Below are 21,397 nucleotides of genomic sequence, written 5' to 3' on the forward strand. Positions count from 1 at the left end.
CTCTAGTTATGGTTCTGAGTGAGAAAAGGAATCGTAAGTCTCAGATGGAGGGGGAAAGCTCACAGATTTTTAAAAAAAAATCCCTTTCTGTTCCCTTATACACAGTCCCCAGGCAGTCCCACAGTGTTGATGGTAGTGACTGTGGTAGCAGTGAGATCTTAGAGGTTTAAAGCCAAGAGCCTTCTTCTAAGGAGGTGTTGTCCCATGAGGATGGAGCAGTTTGATTGCTTTTTTCTCACTCTGCTTCCTACTGCTTGGCCTCAGAGTAGGAAGTTCATAGCAGAATGTGTTAACTATAGTCCCAGCTTTCTGGCCAGGACAAAGAAGGTGGGGGGAGGGGGCGCCAAGAAAGCACAGGGGAGAAGACAAAGAGGGAGGAGATACTCAAAGAAAGCAACCCCAGGGCTGGGGATATAGCCTAGTGGCAAGAGTGCCTGCCTCGGATACACGAGGCCCTAGGTTCGATTCCCCAGCACCACATATACAGAAAACGGCCAGAAGCGGCGCTGTGGCTCAAGTGGCGGAGTGCTAGCCTTGAGCGGGAAGAAGCCAGGGACAGTGCTCAGGCCCGGAGTCCAAGGCCCAGGACTGGCCAAAAAAAAAAAGCAACCCCAAAGACTGAGAGAAGCAATCCAAGGGACAAACCACATCTCAAGTCCCAGCCTGGACACTGATTGGCGCACAGAGAGGACACGTCTGAGTAGGCTTTGAAAGTGCAGCAGGCATCGAAACTGTAGCCCACCAAGGACTGGTTCCAACTCACTGCCTGAACACATCTGTTCAACACCCGCCATTGTATTTAAACAAGACCTAGGGGCTGGGAATATGTCCTAGTGATAGAGTGCTTGCCTTGTGTACATGAAGCCCTGGGTTTGATTTCTTAGATAGGAAAAGCCAGAAGTGGCGCTGTGGCTCAAGAGGTAGAGTGCTAGCCTTGAGCAAAAAGAAGCCAGGGACAGTGTTCAGGCCCTAAGTCGCAAGCCCCAGGACTGGAAAAATAAAAAAAGACCTAGGGCTTTAAAAAAATTTTTATTTTAAAACGTATAATTTCATAACAGGATATTGACAATATCTAGGCTATAAACCAAAATTTACCATCTTACAAAGAACCAGAAAAACCTCAACTTGCATGGCAATGACAACAGCTGGTGAGATGGCACAGATGTTGGAATAATCCAACAGGCTTTATTGGAAAAGTACTCCTAAAAGTAAGAGCAAACACTGTGGAAATTAACAAGATAGAAAAATCTTCACAAAAATTTACTTTTAAGATGCACTAAATAATAATATGACGTGACATAAAAATCAGTGCACTTAAAAATACAGCAATAGAAATAACCTGATTTGTCCAACAGAATAAAAAGATTTTAGAAGTTGAACAGAGCTTTAGGGACTTGTGAGACAAACCTGAATGTTTGCCACTAGAGACCCAAAAGGAAAAAAACAATAACAGTGCTATCCAAGTGTAGTTTAGTCTGGAGATGGAAGGCCAGTTCAACATTTAAAAATCTTATCAGACAAGTGGCAGATTGCTAGCCTTGAGCAAAAAGAAGGCAGGGACAGTGCTCAGGCCCTGAGTCCAAGCCCCAGGACTGGCCAAAAAAAAAAAAAAAAAAAAAAATCTTATCAGAGCCAGGTGCTGGTGGCTCACACTTGTGATTCTAGCTACTTAGGAGGCTGAGATCTGAGGATCATGGTCAAAGCAAGCCCGGACAAGAAAGTCTGTGAGTCTCTTATCTCCAATTAACCCCAAGAAAAGTGGAAGTGGTGCTATGGCTCAAAGTGGTAGAGCACTAGCCTTGAGTGATAAAGCTCAGGGACAGTGCCCAGGCCCTGAGTTCAAGCTGCATGACTGACCCCCCCCCCAAAAAAAAATCAATTAGAAAGGGCTGGGGATATAATATAGTGGTAAAGTGCTTGCTTAGGCTTGCATGAGGCTGAGGGTTCAATTTCAGTTCCCAATCCCACACACATCCAAAAATTTAAAAATCAGTCATTGTAATCTAATCCATCCTGTTAATTGTCTAAGATAAAAAAAGGCATTATTACATTCATTGAGGATAAAAGAGAATTTCACAAAATTCAATGTCTATTCATGATTAAAAAAAAAAAAGAAGTCAGGGCTGGGGATATAGCCTAGTGGCAAGAGTGCCTGCCTCGGATACATGAGGCCCTAGGTTCGATTCCCCAGCACCACATATACAGAAAATGGCCAGAAGCGGCGCTGTGGCTCAAGTGGCAGAGTGCTAGCCTTGAGCGGGAAGAAGCCAGGGACAGTGCTCAGGCCCTGAGTCCAAGGCCCAGGACTGGCCAAAAAAAAAAAAAAAAAAAAAGTCAGTATGGACAGGGAATATGGCTTAGTGGTAGAGTGCTTGCCTTGTATACATGAAGCCCTGAGTTCCTTAGCACCACATATATAAAAAAAAAAAAAGCCAGAAGTGGTGCTCTGGCTCAAGTGGCAGAGTGCTAGCCTTGAGCAAAAAAGAAGCCAGGGACAGTGCCCAGGCCCTGAGTTCAAGCCCCAGGACTGGCAAAAAAAAAAAGTCAGCAAACTCAGAGGAATTTCTTCAAACCTGATTCAGCACACCTACACAGAACTTCTAGCAAACATCTTCACCTTATGGTGAAGACTGCTCTCCCTAACATCAGGAACTGCTCCTGAAATGGTTATGTCAAAAAAGAGGAATGAAAAGGAGTTGGGAAAGAAGAAATTAAACTTGTCTTTCATAAATGACATGTTTGCCAAATATATAATCTCAGGAAATCCACAACAAATAAAACTAGCAACCAATAACTGAGTTGAGCAAAATGAGTTGGATGTAAGGACAAAACGCAAAAGTTAATTATGTTCTTATATACTGTCCAAGAACAATTGAAGAACAGTTTTTAAAAATGTACAGTGGGGGGAGGGAGCTGGGAATATGGCTTAGTGGTAAAGTGTTTGCCTCATATACATGAAGCTCTGGGTTCGATTCCTCAGTACCACATATATAGAAAAAGCCAGAAGTGGCGCTGTGGCTCAAGTGGTAGAGTGCTAGCCTTTAGCAAAAAGAAGCCAGGGACAGTGTGCAGGCCCTGAGTTCAAGCCCCAGGACTGGCAAAATAATAATAATAATGATAATAATAATAATAAATGCAGACCCCTGTCATTTCCTTGTTAGGGCTTTGTAAGACCCTTCTCACTCTTCCTGTGGCTTAACTAAAAAAATAAAAATAAAAATGTATAGTGGGGCTGGGAATATGGCCTAGTGGCAAGAGTGCATGCCTCATATACATGAAGCCCTGGGTTCGATTCCTCAGCACCACATATATAGATAGACAAGGCCAGAAGTGGCACTATGGCTCAAGTGGCAGAGTGCTAGCTTTGAGCAAAAAGAAGCCAGGGACAGTGCTCAGACCCTGAGCTTTTTGTACTTGTTACTTCTTTATTGATGTTGTTCTTTTCTCCTGAACTACATGACTATCTTTCAGCCTCATTTCAAACTCATTCCCCAGAAAGACCTTCCCTGACCACTTTATCCAAAGCAGTCTATTCTCTTGATATCTTAGTCTTCTGAAAAATTTATCTTCATTTGTCTTTACCCTTTGAAACTATCTTTTTATTTACTTACATCAGTCTCTTCTACTAGAATGTAGGCTTCATTTGGCCAGAGTCTTGTTTGTCTTGGTAGAACAGTTCCTGATACATAATTAGTGCTTAGTAAATATTTGAATAAAAAGTTGAAAATGAGGTATAAGAATATTCATCACTTAATGAATATTTAAGGCTACACAAATATTGTTACATCATGCAGTGGAATATGTGGTCATTATATTGACATGTAATATGTCTACAATATTGTGTGAACAAACCCCAAATACACAGCATGTATATTATGAGGCCACATGTGAAGTAAAATTAGATACTGATATATTTGCATACATATTTGTGGGAAGACATATTTCAGGGAAAATAGTTGCCAAAATGTTTCTAGCAATTAACTGTAGGTAATGGAAGTTTCTAGTGGTTTCTACTTAATTCTTTGTAGGTTTTTTTGTATTTGAATATTTATATTGACCATGTGCTATTCTTTTTTTTTTTTTTTTTTTTGGCTAGTCCTGGGCCTTAAACTCAGGGCCTGAGCACTGTCCCTGGCTTCTTTTTGCTCAAAGCTAGCACTCTGCCACTTGAGCCACAGCGCCACTTCTGGCCATTTTCTGTATGTATATGTGGTGCTGGGGAATCGAACCCAGGGCCTCATGTATACAAGGCAAGCACTCTTGCCACTAGGCCATATCCCCAGCCCCCATGTGCTATTCTTTTTTTATTTTATTTTTTTTATTTTTATTTTTTGGCCAGTCCTGGGCCTTGGACTCAGGGCCTGAGCACTGTCCCTGGCTTCTTCCCGCTCAAGGCTAGCACTCTGCCACTTGAGCCACAGTGCCGCTTCTGGCCGTTTTCTGTATATGTGGTGCTGGGGAATCGAACCTAGGGCCTCGTGTATCCGATGCAGGCACTCTTGCCACTAGGCCATATCCCCAGCCCCCCCATGTGCTATTCTTACAAGTGAGGAAAAAATGTTATTTCTGCCTGGGGAGGGGAGGACTTTTACTTTGTTTAGTAATTACTTGATGAACATCTTAGTCTATTCAGCCTACTATAACAGAAATATCTTTCTTTTTGTCAGGACTGGGGCTTGAACTCAGGGCCTGTGCTTTGGCCCTTAGCCTCTCTGGGCTCAGGGCTAGCACTCTACCACTTGAGCCACAGCGTCACTTCCAGCCTTTTCTGTTTATGTGGTACTGAGGAATCAAACCCAGGGCTTCTTGCATGCTGGGCAAGCACTCTACCACTAAGCCACATTCCCAGTCCCACAGAAATATCTTAGACTGTACAATCTATAAATGACAGAATTTATTACTTACAGTTCTAAAGGCTAGCAAGACCTAGATCAGGGTGCCAGGAGATTAAGTGTCTGGCAAAGACCCATAAATCATAAATGATACCTTCTCTGTATCCTCATATAGCAGAAGGGGCAGACAGGCTCCCTAACGTCTTTTTATTCTCCCTAGTACTGGGGTTTGAACTTAGGACCTCACACTTCTAGGAAGATGTTTTACTGTTGAGCCATGTTCCCAGCCCTGTTTTTTTTTTGCTGGCTGTTTTTAGGATAGGGTTCTGCTTTCCATCCTAGATTGTGATCCACCTACATTAGGCTTCCTACAGTTGCTGGAATCACAGTGTGTGGAATCACAGCATCTAGTTGTCCTCTGTGGAGAAGTCTTGCTTATTTTTCTGCCCAAACTAGCCTAGAATCACAATCCTCTCCATCTTAGCCTCCCAAATTGCTTAAGATGTCAAGCATACACCACTTCACCCAGGTCTGAATTGAGAAGGAATCTTGCAAATATTCCTGCTGGGCTAGCCTACAACTTTGATTCTCTCCATCTCAGCCTCCCAAGTACCTAGGATTCTGGTGTGAGCTACCAGCACCTGGCCTGAAGAAGGGCATTGATCCCACTCACTGAGGCAGAGCACCCATAACGTAGTCCCCTCCTAAAGCTCCTACCTCAGAGCATCATTTGGGGGACTGGGTTCTATACATGAGGGGGGACACCAACTTTCAGCCAAAGCAGTGACAATTGTCACTTGTCCAACCTACCAGGTGACAAGCTCCATGAAATTGGAGCCACAAACTATACAGTCAATCATTGTTTCCTGTTTCCTGTGCCAGCTTCTCTTGGACATGCTGTCACTCATTATCCTACAGTCTAGTGAGGATGCCCTGGGATGGTGTAAATGCAATGGATATCACCAATACGACTAAATTCCCCTCAGTTAGTCAGCCCTAGACATCACCTGCTGTTTTCCCAGGACAGACATAGATACCTTTGGGGATATAGTGTGAAGGCCTTTTGCTTATGCAGAGGCCAGGGGTCTTTCCATAGCCGACAGTCTTTTACTTGACACCACAGAGGTCCTACTCATTGGCCCATTGGCCCCTTGTAGTGGTGCTACATTGCAGCACGGCTGTGGAGAGCTTGTCCCCCCATGGGTCTCTGTCATATCAGACACCTCTTGCCAGACCTCTCATATCCCCTACTCCAACACACACGCTGACAAACACATACACACACACACGGGTGCACACACACACACGATTGGCTTTTATTTTGTGAATTTCTTGTTTGTTTGTTTGTTTGTTTTTGCCAGTCCTGGGCCTTGGACTCAGAGCCTGAGCACTGTCCCTGGCTTAATTTTTGCTCAAGGCTAGCACTCTGCCACTTGAGCCACAGCACCACTTCTGGCCATTTTCTGTATATGTGGTGCTGGGGAATTGAACCCAGGGCCTTATGTATACGAGGCAAGCACTCTTGCCACTAGGCCATATCCCCAGCCCTTTTGTGAATTTCTAAGTTATTTTACCACGTTAATTTGGTCTAGGTCACTGAGGTTTTCTGTTTGTTTTGTAAAACTGCATTTTCGATTTTAGTTTGCCTTTCAATAATAGATCTTATGTCGTAGTTTCTTTCCCTGGCTTGAAATGATGTGGGAGTCATTTGCATTTTGGCCAGCCCCTTTCCCATGATTTATGTGTGTCGTGGTTCAGGTCTTTTGACATTACCCCTGGGACAGCAGGTGGGAGACATAATTGCTTTCATGTCAGCTCTCATAAGATGAAGATCTTCTTTTCTGTTTCCTGTGAGAGTCAGTATGTCATAAGGAAAAGAAGAGTTAGACCTGATTCAGAGTTAAACCTGATTTAGCCCCCCTCTAGTCCTCTAATTGGGGGGATCTTAAATATGTTGCTTCCCCTTTCTAGCCTCATCTAAAGAATGGAGATAATCCTTGCCCTTGTCCTGGTGGGCCTGAACTATGATCTTCCATTTTATGCATCCTGCCATATCTGGGATGACAGGCAGAGGCCATCACACTTTTTTTGTTGAGCTGCAGTCTCACAACTCTCCCCACCCCCCTTTTACTGGCTGGCCTCAAACCATGATCCTTAATATCTACTCCCTAGTAGCTCGCATTACAAACATGAGCTATTGGCACCTGGATCCTGTTAAGCCTTTTTAATGATACTCTGTTTAAAAATATTCAATGGTCATCATCAGAAATAAATTTTGTTCACCCAAGTAGTTAATAAAAAATATAAAACCATTTTTTTTAAGTCTTTTTTTGGCCAGTCCTGGGGCTTGGACTCAGGGCCTGAGCACTGTCCCTGGCTTCTTTTTGCTCAAGGCTAGCACTCTGCCTCTTGAGCCACAGCGCCACTTCTGGCCATTTTTTGTATATGTGGTGCTGGCGAATTGAACCCAGGGCCTCTTGTATACGAGGCAAGCACTCTTGCCACTAGGCCATATCCCCAGCCCTATAAAACCATTTTACACTGGTGTAGAAGTTTACAACAGTTAAAATTATATTTATAGCATATGACAGTTTTTTTCTCAAAATGATATTGAAATTTCTTACAGCATAATACTATAAACAGATTTCAAATCTAGTGTCATTCTCCTATATCAAGTATTTCAAAGTAATGCAGAGCTCATTGCAAAATTTACCCTAAAGTTTTCAGAGTACTTACGTGTATCTGGCTTGGAGACTATAAAAGGCTACATTAACTACAAATATGCATGGATACGGGTATCCATGTGAAGGCAGGTATTTTGTCCTCTGCCTGAAGCTATGTTCTAGGGCATGATCTTACCTAGCCTACCTGTGACTGCTCTTAGACTTTTGGGCAATCCTCTGCCCTATGAGCTCCAGGACACATGCTCATGCAGTTCTTCCAACATTGGCTAGAGGCCTGGTTCTGTGCTAGAGGCCTGGTTCTTACCACAGTGAGGACCAGGCTTCTTCCTGAGGTAGAGTCTGTGACTTCCCTGAAAGCATAGTCACTGTGCAAAGTATGATCTGTGGAGCCCTGGGGGCAGAGGTTCCCTGGGGCCATTTCAAGTGGTCTTTAAGGTGATAATTACTACATAATGCCACCAAGATTTTCCTTCCTTTTTCCACTGATGATTCTAAGGCAAGACTGGCTAGACTCCTTGTGTTTTTTTATGAAACAATGCACCAGCACTAAACTATACTTGTAGACACTGTCACATTTTTTGTGTGGCCACACACACAGAGAAAGGGAGATAAAGAGGGAGGGGGGAAGAAAGGAGGGAAGAAAACCAGTTCTCAATGAAGCAGTAGAAATTATTTACTTACTCACTTATTTTGAGGTGTTGAGGATTGAATCCAGGTCCTCACACATGCTAGGCAAATGCTCTACCATGTAGCAATGCCTGTAGCCCAAACAGTACAAGAAATGTACCCAAGGCCTAATGTATGAAACTGTAACCTCTCTATACATCACTTTGACAATAAATAAGAAAAATAAATTTAAAAAATAAAATCATTAGGGTTCTTCTCTCAGGTACACATTTTAAATATTGTGTGGTGATGTAGGAAGTATTCATGGCACTTTTGCTGCATACTGAGTATAACAGTTGCCTTGAGGAAAAGTGCTGGTGTTCTTTTGTTGCCAGTTGAACTCTACATTTTTCATGGAACATCATTTTTACTTAAAGGAACACCTAATGTCCAGACTATGGTATTTGGAACTTTGTAGTTTGACAAACATTTCCTCGTTGATGAAAGTGAGCATATCCCTTCGAGGGAAGTAACTGGCAGTACTCGTTGCCAGTGATTAAATGTGAACATTCAAGTGAGAATTGTGATTTTGGAAAACATTTCTGCTGGGTAACTTCCCAGTATTTAATTTAATTAGACAAAAATGGGGGCGTGACCCTATGTTGGGCCTCCCAGGTGGTCAGTATCAGAAATGTCCCCTGCATTCTCCATTTGCTACATGTAAGACTCCCTGTCAGTTTAAATTTAGTAATTGCTCTGTCACATCTGAATTCTCACATATTTTGTGATTTTTTAAAAAGCAGTTTGTGTTTCTCATTGTGAGGCTTATTTGCATTTGTCCCTGCAGTTCTGTTAATTCTGCTTTGTATAAGATAAGTTTTATTATTAGGTGCATGCACACTTGGATTCATGCCCTGTTTTTGTTTAAGTCAGTTTGAGAATTTGTATAATTTCTCCATTTTTTTCCAATAATTTATCTAAATCTTATACTATGACTGGAAAGACTTAACATCCTTTGAAGGGCCAATAGGAGTATTAACAGTTAATTTCAAAGGTTTTAACATCTGAAAAAGCACTTTGTGGATTCTCTGCTCTGACTGGTGCAGGTGCAGGAGGAGAAGGGCACAGATTTGCATCACCCAAGCTACTTCCCACCTGGAGCCAGCAGAGGACATGTGCTCCACAGTGGTGGTTCCTGCAATCCTGGGTGGAGGCAGGAAGCCTAAGCCAACCAGACTAAACATTTCTCCTTCTTGGCAGCCGCTGGCTTGTTGCCTTGATTCCTAAGAGAAGAGGATCTTCTGGTGATAAGAAAGCTTCATGTGAATATCCATGCTCACTGTGTCTGGTGGAATCATAGTCCTAGAATATTATGTTTTTAATACAAATTCGGGATCTGTACATACTGGCAAGACCAAGACTTTCCTGTCAGCTACCCTGTCAGCTATCCTAGCCTTCCTGGTTGCTCTTTTTTCAAGTGTACACTTCCTAAAGATTACGTTAAGCTTTCCTTCTAATCAGGAAACTGAACAATGTAAATATCAGATTCTCAGAAACCTGAACATGTGGCTGGAGCAGAGACCATAAACTCAGTCAGGTAGGATCCATGATTGGAGGCTCAGGAAGTCTTTGTAGAGGAGGTCAAAGGTCAGGCCTTCATAAGTGATGGAAAAGAATTACTCAGGCAAATTGTGAGTTCTCAGTAGGTGATGTTATTATCAGCTCTAAGTGAGGTGTCAAATTCTAAACAAAAGAAAAAGCCCTAACCAACCAGTTGTAGTGGCTCACACCTGTAATCTTAGCTACTCAGGAGGTTGAGATCTGAGGATCATGGTTCAAAGACAATCCAGGCAGACTCTTATGTCCAATTAATTATCTCCAGCAAAAAGCCAGAACTAGAAGCATAGCTCAAGTGGTAGAATGTCATCCTTAAGTGAAAAACCCAAGCCAGAGTGAAAGGCCCTAAATTCAAGCCCTAGTACTGGCACCAAAAATTTAAAAATAATCCAGAAAAAAAAAAAAAAGGAAAACTACAACGACTGTATACAACTAGATGGTCTAATTCTAAAATTTCTATTATAAGTGACTATGCAATTTTTATTACTCTAGAGGTATCAAGAACTCCTGTGGACTTTCCATATTGAAAACATTTTAAGGAGACAGGAGTGAAAATGAGGGTGATTTCTGTGGTTATCCCCTAATGCTGAATGTAAAAAAATAAACCTACTGCACTAACTTAACAGGGCAGTTTGCATGGTTAGGTTTTGTTTGTGTATTAATGGTTTCCATACCAAACTTTGGATAGGGCCAGACTGCTCAGGGCTTCAAGGATTAACAAAATGAAAGTGCTTAGGGCTCCAAGGGCTTTCAAAACTGACCAGAATGTCATCAGGCATCTCACTCTCCCTCTTCTGGCTTTACCCTCTGTATAGAGGAGCTTTCTTCATAACTCTGGCAACCTGACACCAGCAATGATAGATGCACATCTTCAACTCTGCCATGAAAAAGTGACTGTAACTGGGCTCCTCGGTTCCTGATGGCAAAATCCCTGGGGAAGGGAAGGGGGAGGCAGGGCCTCCTGATCTCAGATATTGAGGAGAGAGGTAACTGAAAATGATGAGTCTCCATGACAGACATGGTTAGAAGGAGCAGTTCCTCTCCCTAAGTACCTCAGATTCCTGACCCAAAGAGAAGGCCTAGGGGCTGGGAATATGGCCTAGTGGTAAAAGTGCTTGTCTCATGAAGCCCTGGGTTCAATTCCCCAGCACCACATATACAGAAAACGGCCAGAAGTGGCGCTGTGGCTCAAGTTGGCAGAGTGCTAGCCTTGAGCAAAAAGAAGCCAGGGACAGTGCTCAGGTCCTGAGTCCAAGCCCTAGGACTGGAAAAAAGAAAAAAAAGAAGGCTTAGTTTGTTTCCTTTCTCTCTTCCCCTAGTTGTTAGCCACTTTTTTTTTCTGACCTCTGGGATAACTAGAATGGAGAAAAAGAACTAGAGCACTCTCTGGATATGGCATGTGTTTAAAGCTAACTCTTGGAGTTCTTGTAAGCATTTTGCAGACCCTTGGGAACCTTACCTCCCCAAAACTCGTAGGAGTCCAGATGTCTGCTCCTGCCTCTAGCAGCTTGTTAGGACTTGTTAGCCCACTGGGTAGATGTTTTGGGAAGTTCCTAAGACAGCCCTACCATAGCCTATCCGCAGCAGATTCTGGGAATACTGGCCAGCCCCCAGGCAGCTCTCTATAGCCGGCCAATTCAGCTCACTTTGTCCTTAGATTTGTCAAGTAGGAAGCAGTTAAATTTTATTTTGAGACAGTTGAGCTAAATTGCCCAGCCTGGCCTTACTTTCTGGCTCAACACCCTGAGTAACTGGAATTATGGTCACATACCACCATGCCCAGCCAGAGTTTGTGTTTAATACAGTTACAATAAGTGATACAATGTACTACAAAGGGAATTCTGTTCTCCTTCCCTGATTTGGCTGTATTCTTGTGTGATCTCCCAGATGTTTGAGTTTACAAGGGGGACCACCTTCACAGGCTTCACTGAAAGGCATGGGAGCGTTGTGTGTACTTAGGTCTGAGGAATAGCAGACACCCCAAGGTTGTCACCATGGGGAACAAGTGACACATAGCTGGCAAGTTGATATGATTTCTTTTCCATGGGAGGACAAAATAACAAGGTTGAAAGAGTATTAAACTTTGAAATTTTTACAAATTATGGTCTTTATTTGTTTTCATTGAGGACTTTTTGTTTGTTTTTCCTATCAATTTTTTTTTTTTTTTTGCCAGTCCTGGGGCTTGGACTCAGGGCCTGAGCACTGTCCCTGGCTTCTTTTTGCTCAAGGCTAGCACTCTACCTCTTGAACCACAGCACCACTTCTGGCCTTTTCTATATATGTGGTGCTGAGGAATTGAACCCAGGGCTTCATGTATATGAGGCAAGCACTCTTGCCACTAGGCCATATTCCCAGCCCCTCCCTATCAATTTTTAAAAGTCCTTGATTTGTTAAGGCAAGTCTCATCTATTTGAATCAGAGAAAATCAGGATTATGTGAAGAGGGTATCACTTGCCTCTTCTTTTAGGAGGCAAATTTATGTTATGTGTCTTAGTTGGTATCTTCAATGTTAAAAAGTATAATCTTTAAACCAGGCACTGCTGGCTCATGGCTGTAATCCTAACTACTCAGGAGGCTGAGATCTGAGGATCTCCATTCAAAGCCAGCTAAGGCAGGAAAGTCTGTGAGACTGGTATCTCTGATTAACTACCAGAAAACCAGAAGTGGTGCTATAGCTCAAAGTGGTAGAACACTAGCCTTAAGCTCAGGGACAGTACCCAGGCCCAGAGTTCAAGCCCCATGACCGACAAAAAAAAAAAAGTGTAATCTTTTCTGCCTGCAGCTCCGCTGATTGTGGAAGCCAGAAGTCTGGTTTTACTGACCTTGCAGAATTAGTCCCATGCAGTACTTGGCAGCGGGCATAACTTCCCACTCTTGGCCATTCATTGCTTACTAAAGACAGAGTTCCTCGAAAGCCACGCTTCCTGGCCTTTTCCATCCAGCTTTTTGTCTTGAAATTGTGTTTTATCCTCAGAGTGAGTCAGCCAGCTAACAACTGCAGTCACACACATACATATACCAATCACTAAGAAATAGTTGCATGACACTTATATCATTTTGCTTCTGCAAAGTGTTTTGGGACAAACAGGCAATTTCCTTCCAGTGAAATAGTTGTGATTCCCCTGGTTTGTTTTGTGGACACTGGGAACCCATTGCACTTAGTTTTAGCTGTGGAAAATCTTGGGGACAGATCTGTAATGTTGCAGCAAGCACATAGGGCCAAAGGGTATCTACCTTTGCTGTTCTCCTCCCCTCCTTTTTTGGGGGTAGGGGGCATTCCTGGGGCTTGAACTAAGATCTGAGCGCTGTCCCCTGGCTTCCTTTTGCTCAAGGCTAGCACTCTACCCCTTGAGCCACAGTGCCATTTCCAGCTTTTTCTGTTTATGTGGTGCTGAGGAATTGAACCCAGGGCGTCATGAATGCTAGGTAAGCACTCTCCCACTAAGCCACATTCCCAGCCTCCCTCCCCCCTTTTAAAGCCTACTGTTTATACAAGTTTGTAAACTGCTTCAACCTCACTTTTAAAACAAGGCAAGAAAAATGTTAATGACATATTTGTTGCAACCATCTTACCAACTTCTTCTTTTTTAAAATTATTGGAAGTTTCCTCTTTATATGATTAGATATACCAGTTCTCTGTGACAGGCGTGGAAAGAACTGCTTTTGTGACCTGAGGACCCCTCCTTGGCTGTTACTTCTTCACCCCATCATTACCCTGGCTCTCCAGCAGACATTGTGCTCTGAGCTTAGAAGAAGCAGAGATTGCTTCTGATCTCTTTTTTTCTCCAGGGTCCATCTCATTCTTTACCATATTTTAGTTTCAAGTATTACATTTATTCAGGAAGGCAATTCTAGGCCTGGTCAGCCTGCAAGACTTGAAAAGTACTATTTTCATTGAACCTGGTTATTTACAGAATAGGTGTTCCTCAAATGTTTTGTGACTTAAATTTATTTGTGATGTATATATTTAGTTCTGCTATATGAAACAGTTGAATTAGATTCTTTTCTGGGGGCTCTCTGTCCCTTGGTCTAGTTTTGGGAAATGTAACCTGTTAGTAGCAGCAGTGGCTTAACTTCAGTGACATTTTCTGTTTTTCTCTTTCAGAGTATGATCGGTTGGGCTTCCTCCTAAAGTTGGACTCTAAACTGTGAGTAGAGTGAGAAAATGCCTTGGCACTGTGGTAGTGTGTGCATAGTGGGATCTAACGTTGAAGGGTAACCTCGCTCCCCCCTGTGTTTGCTAGAAGACTCCCTGGAGCCTCTGTCTGTAGGTTGGCAGCAGAATGTTAGTGCATTCTATAATCTTCAGGGGCCTGGGCAAGATGGAGTCATGTGTAAAACCTTAAATTTGCCTCACTAATGAGGCAGCTCGTTAGTGAAGGAAGCCACTGCCGAGAGTTGAGGGACAGGGAAACCCATAGAAAAGCTCCTAGACTGGAAGGCAGTTGAGTTACAAAGTTGTAACTCAGAGTTGGTATGGGTAATCTCCTGTCTTCTCCAGCTACAACTTCTATCATTCATGCCACAGGTAAACCCTCCATTCCCCTTCTCTCTGTAGATCTTGTTATCTGTGCCTGGAATTCCCTTTCCTTGCTAGTCCACTTAGAAAACTCTAATTTCATGTCTTCCCTATAAAACATTATCTCTTTCTCTATGCTTCCTTTGAATTTTCTACCAATCATCTTTCTATACTATAATTAACTTGGCATGATTATTAATTTACTAATGGCACAGCCTCAGAGCCAGTCATAGCTTGGTTTAAATCCCAGGTTACCAGCCCAGTGCCGGTGGTTCACACCTGTAATCCTAGCTACTTGGGAAGTTGAAATCTGAGGATTGGATTGTGTTTCGAAGCCAGTCTGGGCAGGAGAGTTGGTGAGACTCTTATCTCCAGTTAATCACTAGAAAACTGGAAGTGGCACTATGGCTCAAAGTGGTAGATCTTCTACCCTTGTGAAGAAAATGCTCAGGGATAACACTCAGGCCCTGATTTCAAGCCCCAGGACTGGCAAAAACAAAACAAAACAAAATCCCAGTTTACCACTTATTTTCTTTGTAACAACTCTGAGCCTGTTTCATGTGTACTATATAACGGCACTATACATACTTTTCAGGATTGTTAGAAGGATTTAATTGAAGTGATTAACTCATAGGGGATTTTCAAATACTGGATATTTAATCTTCCAAGATTCTTCCCTGTTCTAGCCTTCTTGGTCTCTCTAGAGGATAGAATAGCACAGGTACATACATGTTTGTAAGCTAAAGTCAATATACCTGTACTTGGATAGATGGATGGATGGATAGCTGTGAACTTCATCATTTGGCCAGCCATGCTTTGCATGGGAGTTCTCTCTGCTCTATATGTTCAAACCCTACACATGGCCACTCATGGTTGGTGCTCAATAAATGCTTGTAAAACTCCCTTACCACCTTCTATAACTTGTTGCTGTGTGAAGTTGTCTTTATGTACCTATGTCTCTTGTCTTGATCAAGACAGACATAATAGAAAATCAGAATTGCATCTCCTTTCTTGTCTTGCAAACCATCTTATCCATAGCTGCCTCAGATGACAGTGGTGATACCTATATAAAAGCATCAAACCAGGAGCTATTGGGTTTTAATGAATTATCTGGCATCTGCCTCCTTTTCTTAGCATCTGGTACCTCAGACTATGAGTTCAGGCACGGTCACTCTCCCAGCTTTGTTTGATTCATCATAGAGGCAGTTATACGAGATGCTAGAAGCTAGAGGAAAGATGTCAGCCACATGTTACGAGAATCTAGGGAACAGGGCTTGATTGTACTAGAAAACTGTAGGCTTCACTCTTAGAAAAGTCTTAATTTAGTGCTCTGGGATAAAAAGAAAATACATGAAGTATAAACGATAATAAGTGAAATGCCACCAGAACAGAAGAGATAGTAATTACTAAGCTGAATCACACTGATGAACAAAGAAAATGTTATTGAGGACATGCTAAGTGCAGCATTTAAGCTGTCTTCAGCAATGAGAGAAGGGGAGGATGTGCCTGCTCTGCTGTCCTGGTGTGTTGCTTGCTGCTTACCAGACTGCTTCCATGAACCATCTGAGTCAACTTGGTCTTTGGCCAAGTTGTTGGCTTGCCCCATTTTATTTAACCCACAGTCTAAAGTACGAACCAGAACTTTCTTGCCTCTTGCTGCAAAGGCCTTTTCACTACAGTGTTTGCTTCAGTGGAATACACAGAAAGGTCAAACTTCTTCCAGAGAGGAGTTTCCAAGTTAAAGCTTTGCTTTGAAGAGCAATTCCTGAGAAAAAAACATTGATGTGTCTTTGCAGGTCTTTCTCTATGTTTCATTCATTTCTGATGTATAGGAAAGGACCTGAACTTGGATCAGATGAACTCGATTTGAATTCTGTGGCTTAGTATTACACGACCTTAATACTACATTTTAATTTTCTGAGTCCTAATTTTCCTCTCTGGAAAATATAATTAACCTTCATTTCCTATAGTTTTAGTAGGAATTATTTTAACGGGTTATATAAGTTTTGTATACATGGCTGAGTGGTAACTCACACCTGAAATCCTTTCTACTCAGAAGGAACGAATCAGGAGGATCATGGCTCAAGACTAATCTAAGCAAAAAGTTTTTAAGACTACATCTCAATCAATACCTGGGTCCAGTGGTCTGTCATCCTAGCTACACATGAGGATTGCAGATCAAAACCCAGGCAGGAAAGTTCAATCCATAAACTACTTCAGAAAACACTGAAAGTGGGCTGGGGATATGGCCTAGTGCCCATCTAAGGGCAACGAATTCCAGGCAGAACCCTAAGGAAATCGCAGTCTCAGGAGAAAAGCAATACCATGCATCAGGAATGTGCCCATCGGTCTAGAGGTCTAGATCTTTTGAAGAAACTAGATCCTGGTGTTCAGGTATGTGGTTCCCGAGCTATTGTGAGCCTTCTTTTTAGTATTATTTTATTGTTATTATTAAGGTGCGTACAGAGGGGTTAACTTCCATAGATCAGGTAATGGTAGTGGGATATTTTATAGTTACCAGATGTGCAAGATCATGGAGACTTCAATACTCAGTCTATAATTTCACAGGAATTCTGTATGAAGACTCAATGATATGAAAGTCTAGATGAGCAACTTTTAATCCCTGGAGCACTATAAAAACCAGACCAGTTGTAAAATGCCTGTAAAATGGAGAAATCTAAAGTACAGCTGAAGGAAGTAGAGTTTGGTGGCAAACATCTGTAACCCCAGCTACTCAGGAAGCTGAGGCAAGAGAATTATGAGTTTGAGACCACTTCGGGCCACATAACAGGACACCTTCTCAAAAAAAATAAAGTTGGAAGTGAACATACTAATTCCAAGTTCCTGTGCTACAAGTGGGAAGTATTATATGCCAGTGCCGTACTAGGTACTTTATATGTTACCTCCTCCTCACACCAGTCACCAAGATGATATCCTCCAGTCTCATGACTCTACATGTCAACTGCATGCTGAGGACTCCCAAATTATATCAAATCCAGCTCTCCTGACTCACTAGCTAGTTGCTTCCTTCACTTGGATGTGTTTTAGGTTTCTTACAGTTAGTTAACATGTTTAGAACCAAACTCCAGAATCACCTTAGAGAATCTTTCCTATCCCCCCCCCCGCCCCCCGCAAATGGCAGCCTTTTCCCTTCTATTGTTTGGCATTCGTGGCTCATGCCTGTAATTCTAGCAACTCAACAGGTTGAGATCTGAGGATCCTAGCTTAAAGCCAGCCTGGGCAGAAAAGTCTGAGATTCCTATCTCCAGTTAACCAGCAAAAAGCCAGAAGTAGAGACGTGGCTCAAGTGGTAGAGCACTAGCTTTGAGTGAAAAAGTCAAGTGAGAGAGTAGGGCCCTGAGTTCAAATCCCAGAACTGGCACCAGAAAGAAAAGGCAGATAGGATGATGCCCACATGTGATCTGATCTTAAATACCCAGGAGGCAAAGATAGGAGGAACACAGTCCAAGGTTGGCCCAGGCAAAAGCAAAAGACTTGAAGTATAGCTCAAATTGTACACCCTGAATTCCTAGTAGGGGAAAGAAAAAAGGAAGAAAGTTTAGTTTTGCCCATGATTTGACTTGGTCATGTTTCTTTGGGCCTGTGTTGAGGACAAATGTCATGATAAAGGAGAACGTGGTGAAAGCTGCTTACCTCTTGGCAGCTTCACAGCAAAGAGAGACAGAGGGGGCTGGGGTCCCAATATCCTTTTAAAAAGCCATGCTGTGTCCCTAGTGATCTGTCCCCACCTTGCAGGTATTAGTACTAGAAGTAGCCTTCAAGTATCAGTACTAGAAGAATATTAGGGAATGGGAGTGCAGTAGGAAGGACCTAACTGAATTTCTCCATCTCCTGCAGAGTCTCACTCCAAGACTTTCTGCTGCCACCACAGGGACAGGAAACCTTTTTTCTGCCAAGAGACATTTGGATATTTATAACATCATTCAAGGGCCATACTAAATTATCACTATAGCAGACATCCCCAGGCAGCAGACAAGAAGCATATGCATCTGTCCCATCATGTGCCAAATTATTCCAGGGGCCTTATTTGGCCATACTGGAAGTTTTCCATCTCTGTAAGTTCTACCACCTTCCAACAGTACCATCAGCTGGGTGCCAAGCCTTCAACACACAGCCTCTGTGGGATAAAGACACTGAAGATCTAAATCATACAGTCCACTTTCAAATGGAATCAAATGATCCTGTGAAAACAAAAGATAGATCTTATCACTTCGATCAGAACTCTGTAGTAGCTCTTTCTTTCTCTTAGAATGTGACTCAGACTTTCCAATGTAAAGATTAAGCTTTGGAACTAATTGATCTAAATTCTGGTTTTCTCAATACCACTACTGTCTTTTTCATTTGCTCCTTATTGGGCTCCATTTTTTTTGGTGCCTTAAATATCCAAGATCCTGTGTTGGACTCTTGGCATTTTCTTATTCCTTTGTCTGAAACAATCCTCCTGCAAATACCTCCAGAATTTGTTCACTTCTTCACCTTTTCAGACTTTAGCCAAAATGACACCTTCATAGTAAAGTCTTCCCTGACCACCCCATTTAAAATTCCCATTCCATCCTCCATTGGCTTCCCTGATCCTCTTGACTGTGTCATATTCGCCAGCTCTTCACTAGTGTTGAATGCTCCAGACATTTACCTACTTGTTATTTGTCTGCCTCCACATAAACGAAGGAAGACAGGGAGCCTTTTATCTATTTTTTAGAATATTTCCTAGAATCTATCACATAGTGATGGCTCAGTAAATGTTTGTTGTGTGAATTAATGAATCGGTTGATAATTCTATGAAACAGATGGTATTTAAATACATTTTAACAAATAAGTTAGTTAAAAGGGGGCTGAGCAATTTACTGTGTCCACAGAACTATGTATGTTCAAGCCAGTATTTGAACCCTTCTATGTCTAGCTACAGACTTCCTACTAATCAATATAGTTTTCCATTTTTCCCCCCAAATTCACCCTGTTGGTTTCATTGTAAGTTTGAACAGCTACAATGTACACTTTATAAGGGTAGATTGAATACTCTTCTCACAGCTGTATTCATAGTGCCTAATTTAGTATCTGTAGTACACAAATGTTTGTTGAATCAACTAAGAATATAAGGAAGAGGGTGTGGGTAAGAGATTTTAGTGCCAACCTTTAATAACAAACTCCAGATCCTTCAAGTATCAGTACTAGAAGAGTTTATAGAGAATGGGAAGTGCAACGGATAGGGACTGTTTAAGTGGCCCCCACTTCTATCTAACCCTGAATTTTACTATCTCCTCAGAGTCTCTCACTCTATGACCTGCTGCTACCACCACATTGACTCCAGAGAATATAGCTTCCCTCCCCAAGCAAAAATGATTTTTTTTAAGTTTATTAGAAAAGTAAAGATAGTATCTCTTCTTAAATGACATAGAGGCAATAGTCTTGGAACTAATGAACATGTAGGAAGGTTGTAGGATATAGGCTTAATATAAAAATTCTTTTTTTTTTCACCAGTCCTGGGCCTTGGACTCAGGCCTATCCCTGAGCACTATCCCTGGCTTCTTTTTTTCTCAAGGCTAGCACTCTGCCACTTGAACCACAGCGCCACTTCTGGCCATTTTCTATATATGTGGTGCTGGGGAATCGAACCCAGGGCTTCATGTATACAAGGCAAGCGCTCTTGCCACTAGGCCATATTCCCAGCCCCATAAAAATTCTTTTCTAGGGCTGGGGATATAGCCTAGTGGCAAGAGTGCCTGCCTCGGATACACGAGGCCCTAGGTTCGATTCCCCAGCACCACATATACAGAAAACGGCCAGAAGCGGCGCTGTGGCTCAAGTGGCAGAGTGCTAGCCTTGAGCGGGAAGAAGCCAGGGACCATGCTCAGGCCCTGAGTCCAAGGCCCAGGACTGGCCAAAAAAAAAAAAATCTAATAATTCATTGTTGGTGTATAGAAAAGAATTTTTTTTTTTTTTTTTTTTGGCCAGTCCTGGGCCTTGGACTCAGGGCCTGAGCACTGTCCCTGGCTTCTTCCCGCTCAAGGCTAGCACTGTGCCACCTGAGCCACAGCGCCCCTTCTGGCCGTTTTCCATATATGTAGTGCTGGGGAATCGAACCGAGAGCTTCATGTGTAGGAGGCAAGCACTCTTGCCACTAGGCCATATTCCCAGCCCTGAATTATTAGAATTTTAAAACATAGTATTACCAGGCATTGATCGTTCACACTCTGGAGACTGAGATCAGAGGATTGATGTTTAGGATAGGCACAGGCAGACATATCTATAAGATTCTTACCTCCACTTAACCAGCAAAAAGCCAGAAGTCATGGCTCAAGTGGTAGAGTGCCCATTGTGAGTAAAAATGTGTGAGGCCCTGAGTTCAAGCTCTAGTACCAGCACAAAAACAAAACAAGGGCTGGGAATGTGGCTTAGTGGTAGAGTGCTTGCCTAGTATGCATGAAGCCCTGAGTTCGATTCCTCAGTACCGTGTAAACAGGTAGATAGATATATAAAACTAGTTAAAAAAAATCAGGTACTTGGAGAGATAGTCCATGTTATAGTGGGAAGTCCTGGTATTATTAAGATGTTAATTATTCCTAATATGATCTACCAATTCAATGTAGAATCCAGCAACTTATTTTGTGGATATCAATAAATCCAGAAAGGCAGAGGATCCAGGTAGCCGAGACTGATAAAGAACACAGTTGCAGGACTGATACCACCTGACTTCAGACTCACTGTAAAGCTACATTAATCAAGATAGTAGATGCTGGCCTCATTTGATTGTTCCTCATTTTCTGTCTTCAAATTCTCCTGATTTCTTACCTGGACAAGCAAATGTTTGGAGACAACCAAATAAGCTGGAGAGAATTCAAATAAGAAAAGTGAAAATGAAACTCATAATTCAGACGAACCTAATAGTGATATGAAAAGCAGAAGTCAAAGTTAAACAATAGCTTTAACTGACATTTGTATACCTTTTCCCGAGTTTTCAGACCTCAGTGATAGCAGAATTCATTGATCTTCCCATTAGTCCTATGAAGTTACATTATTACAACTATATTAAGAGTCTTTCTTACTTGAAGTTACACAACTATAAGAGAAAGGATTATTTATTTATTTACTTACTTGCTTAGTTTTGTTGGTCCGGGGGC

At 42.3% G+C, this 21,397-nt stretch overlaps 1 protein-coding gene and 1 long non-coding RNA gene across 5 annotated transcripts in view; one reads left to right on the forward strand and one right to left on the reverse strand.

Moving 5' to 3' along the window:
* Nucleotides 1-21,397, forward strand: part of St3gal3 (ST3 beta-galactoside alpha-2,3-sialyltransferase 3) — a 170,090-nt gene that overhangs the window by 75,001 nt on the left and 73,692 nt on the right. For all 4 annotated transcript variants that reach the window (XM_048351112.1, XM_048351110.1, XM_048351114.1 and 1 more), the window contains one exon: nt 13,845-13,887. In XM_048351112.1, coding sequence (XP_048207069.1) covers nt 13,845-13,887 — 43 coding nt within the window. The remainder of the gene's footprint in view (nt 1-13,844; nt 13,888-21,397) is intronic.
* LOC125355043 lies at nt 3,686-18,616 on the reverse strand. Its single transcript, XR_007211585.1, has 3 exons — nt 18,149-18,616; nt 7,708-7,717; nt 3,686-3,696 (listed from the first exon to the last, which is right to left on the reverse strand). It is a non-coding gene; the product is annotated as an uncharacterized LOC125355043 (long non-coding RNA).

The sequence above is a fragment of the Perognathus longimembris genome, chromosome 7 (genome assembly GCF_023159225.1).
Source record: "Perognathus longimembris pacificus isolate PPM17 chromosome 7, ASM2315922v1, whole genome shotgun sequence".
Classification (NCBI taxonomy): domain Eukaryota; kingdom Metazoa; phylum Chordata; class Mammalia; order Rodentia; family Heteromyidae; genus Perognathus; species Perognathus longimembris.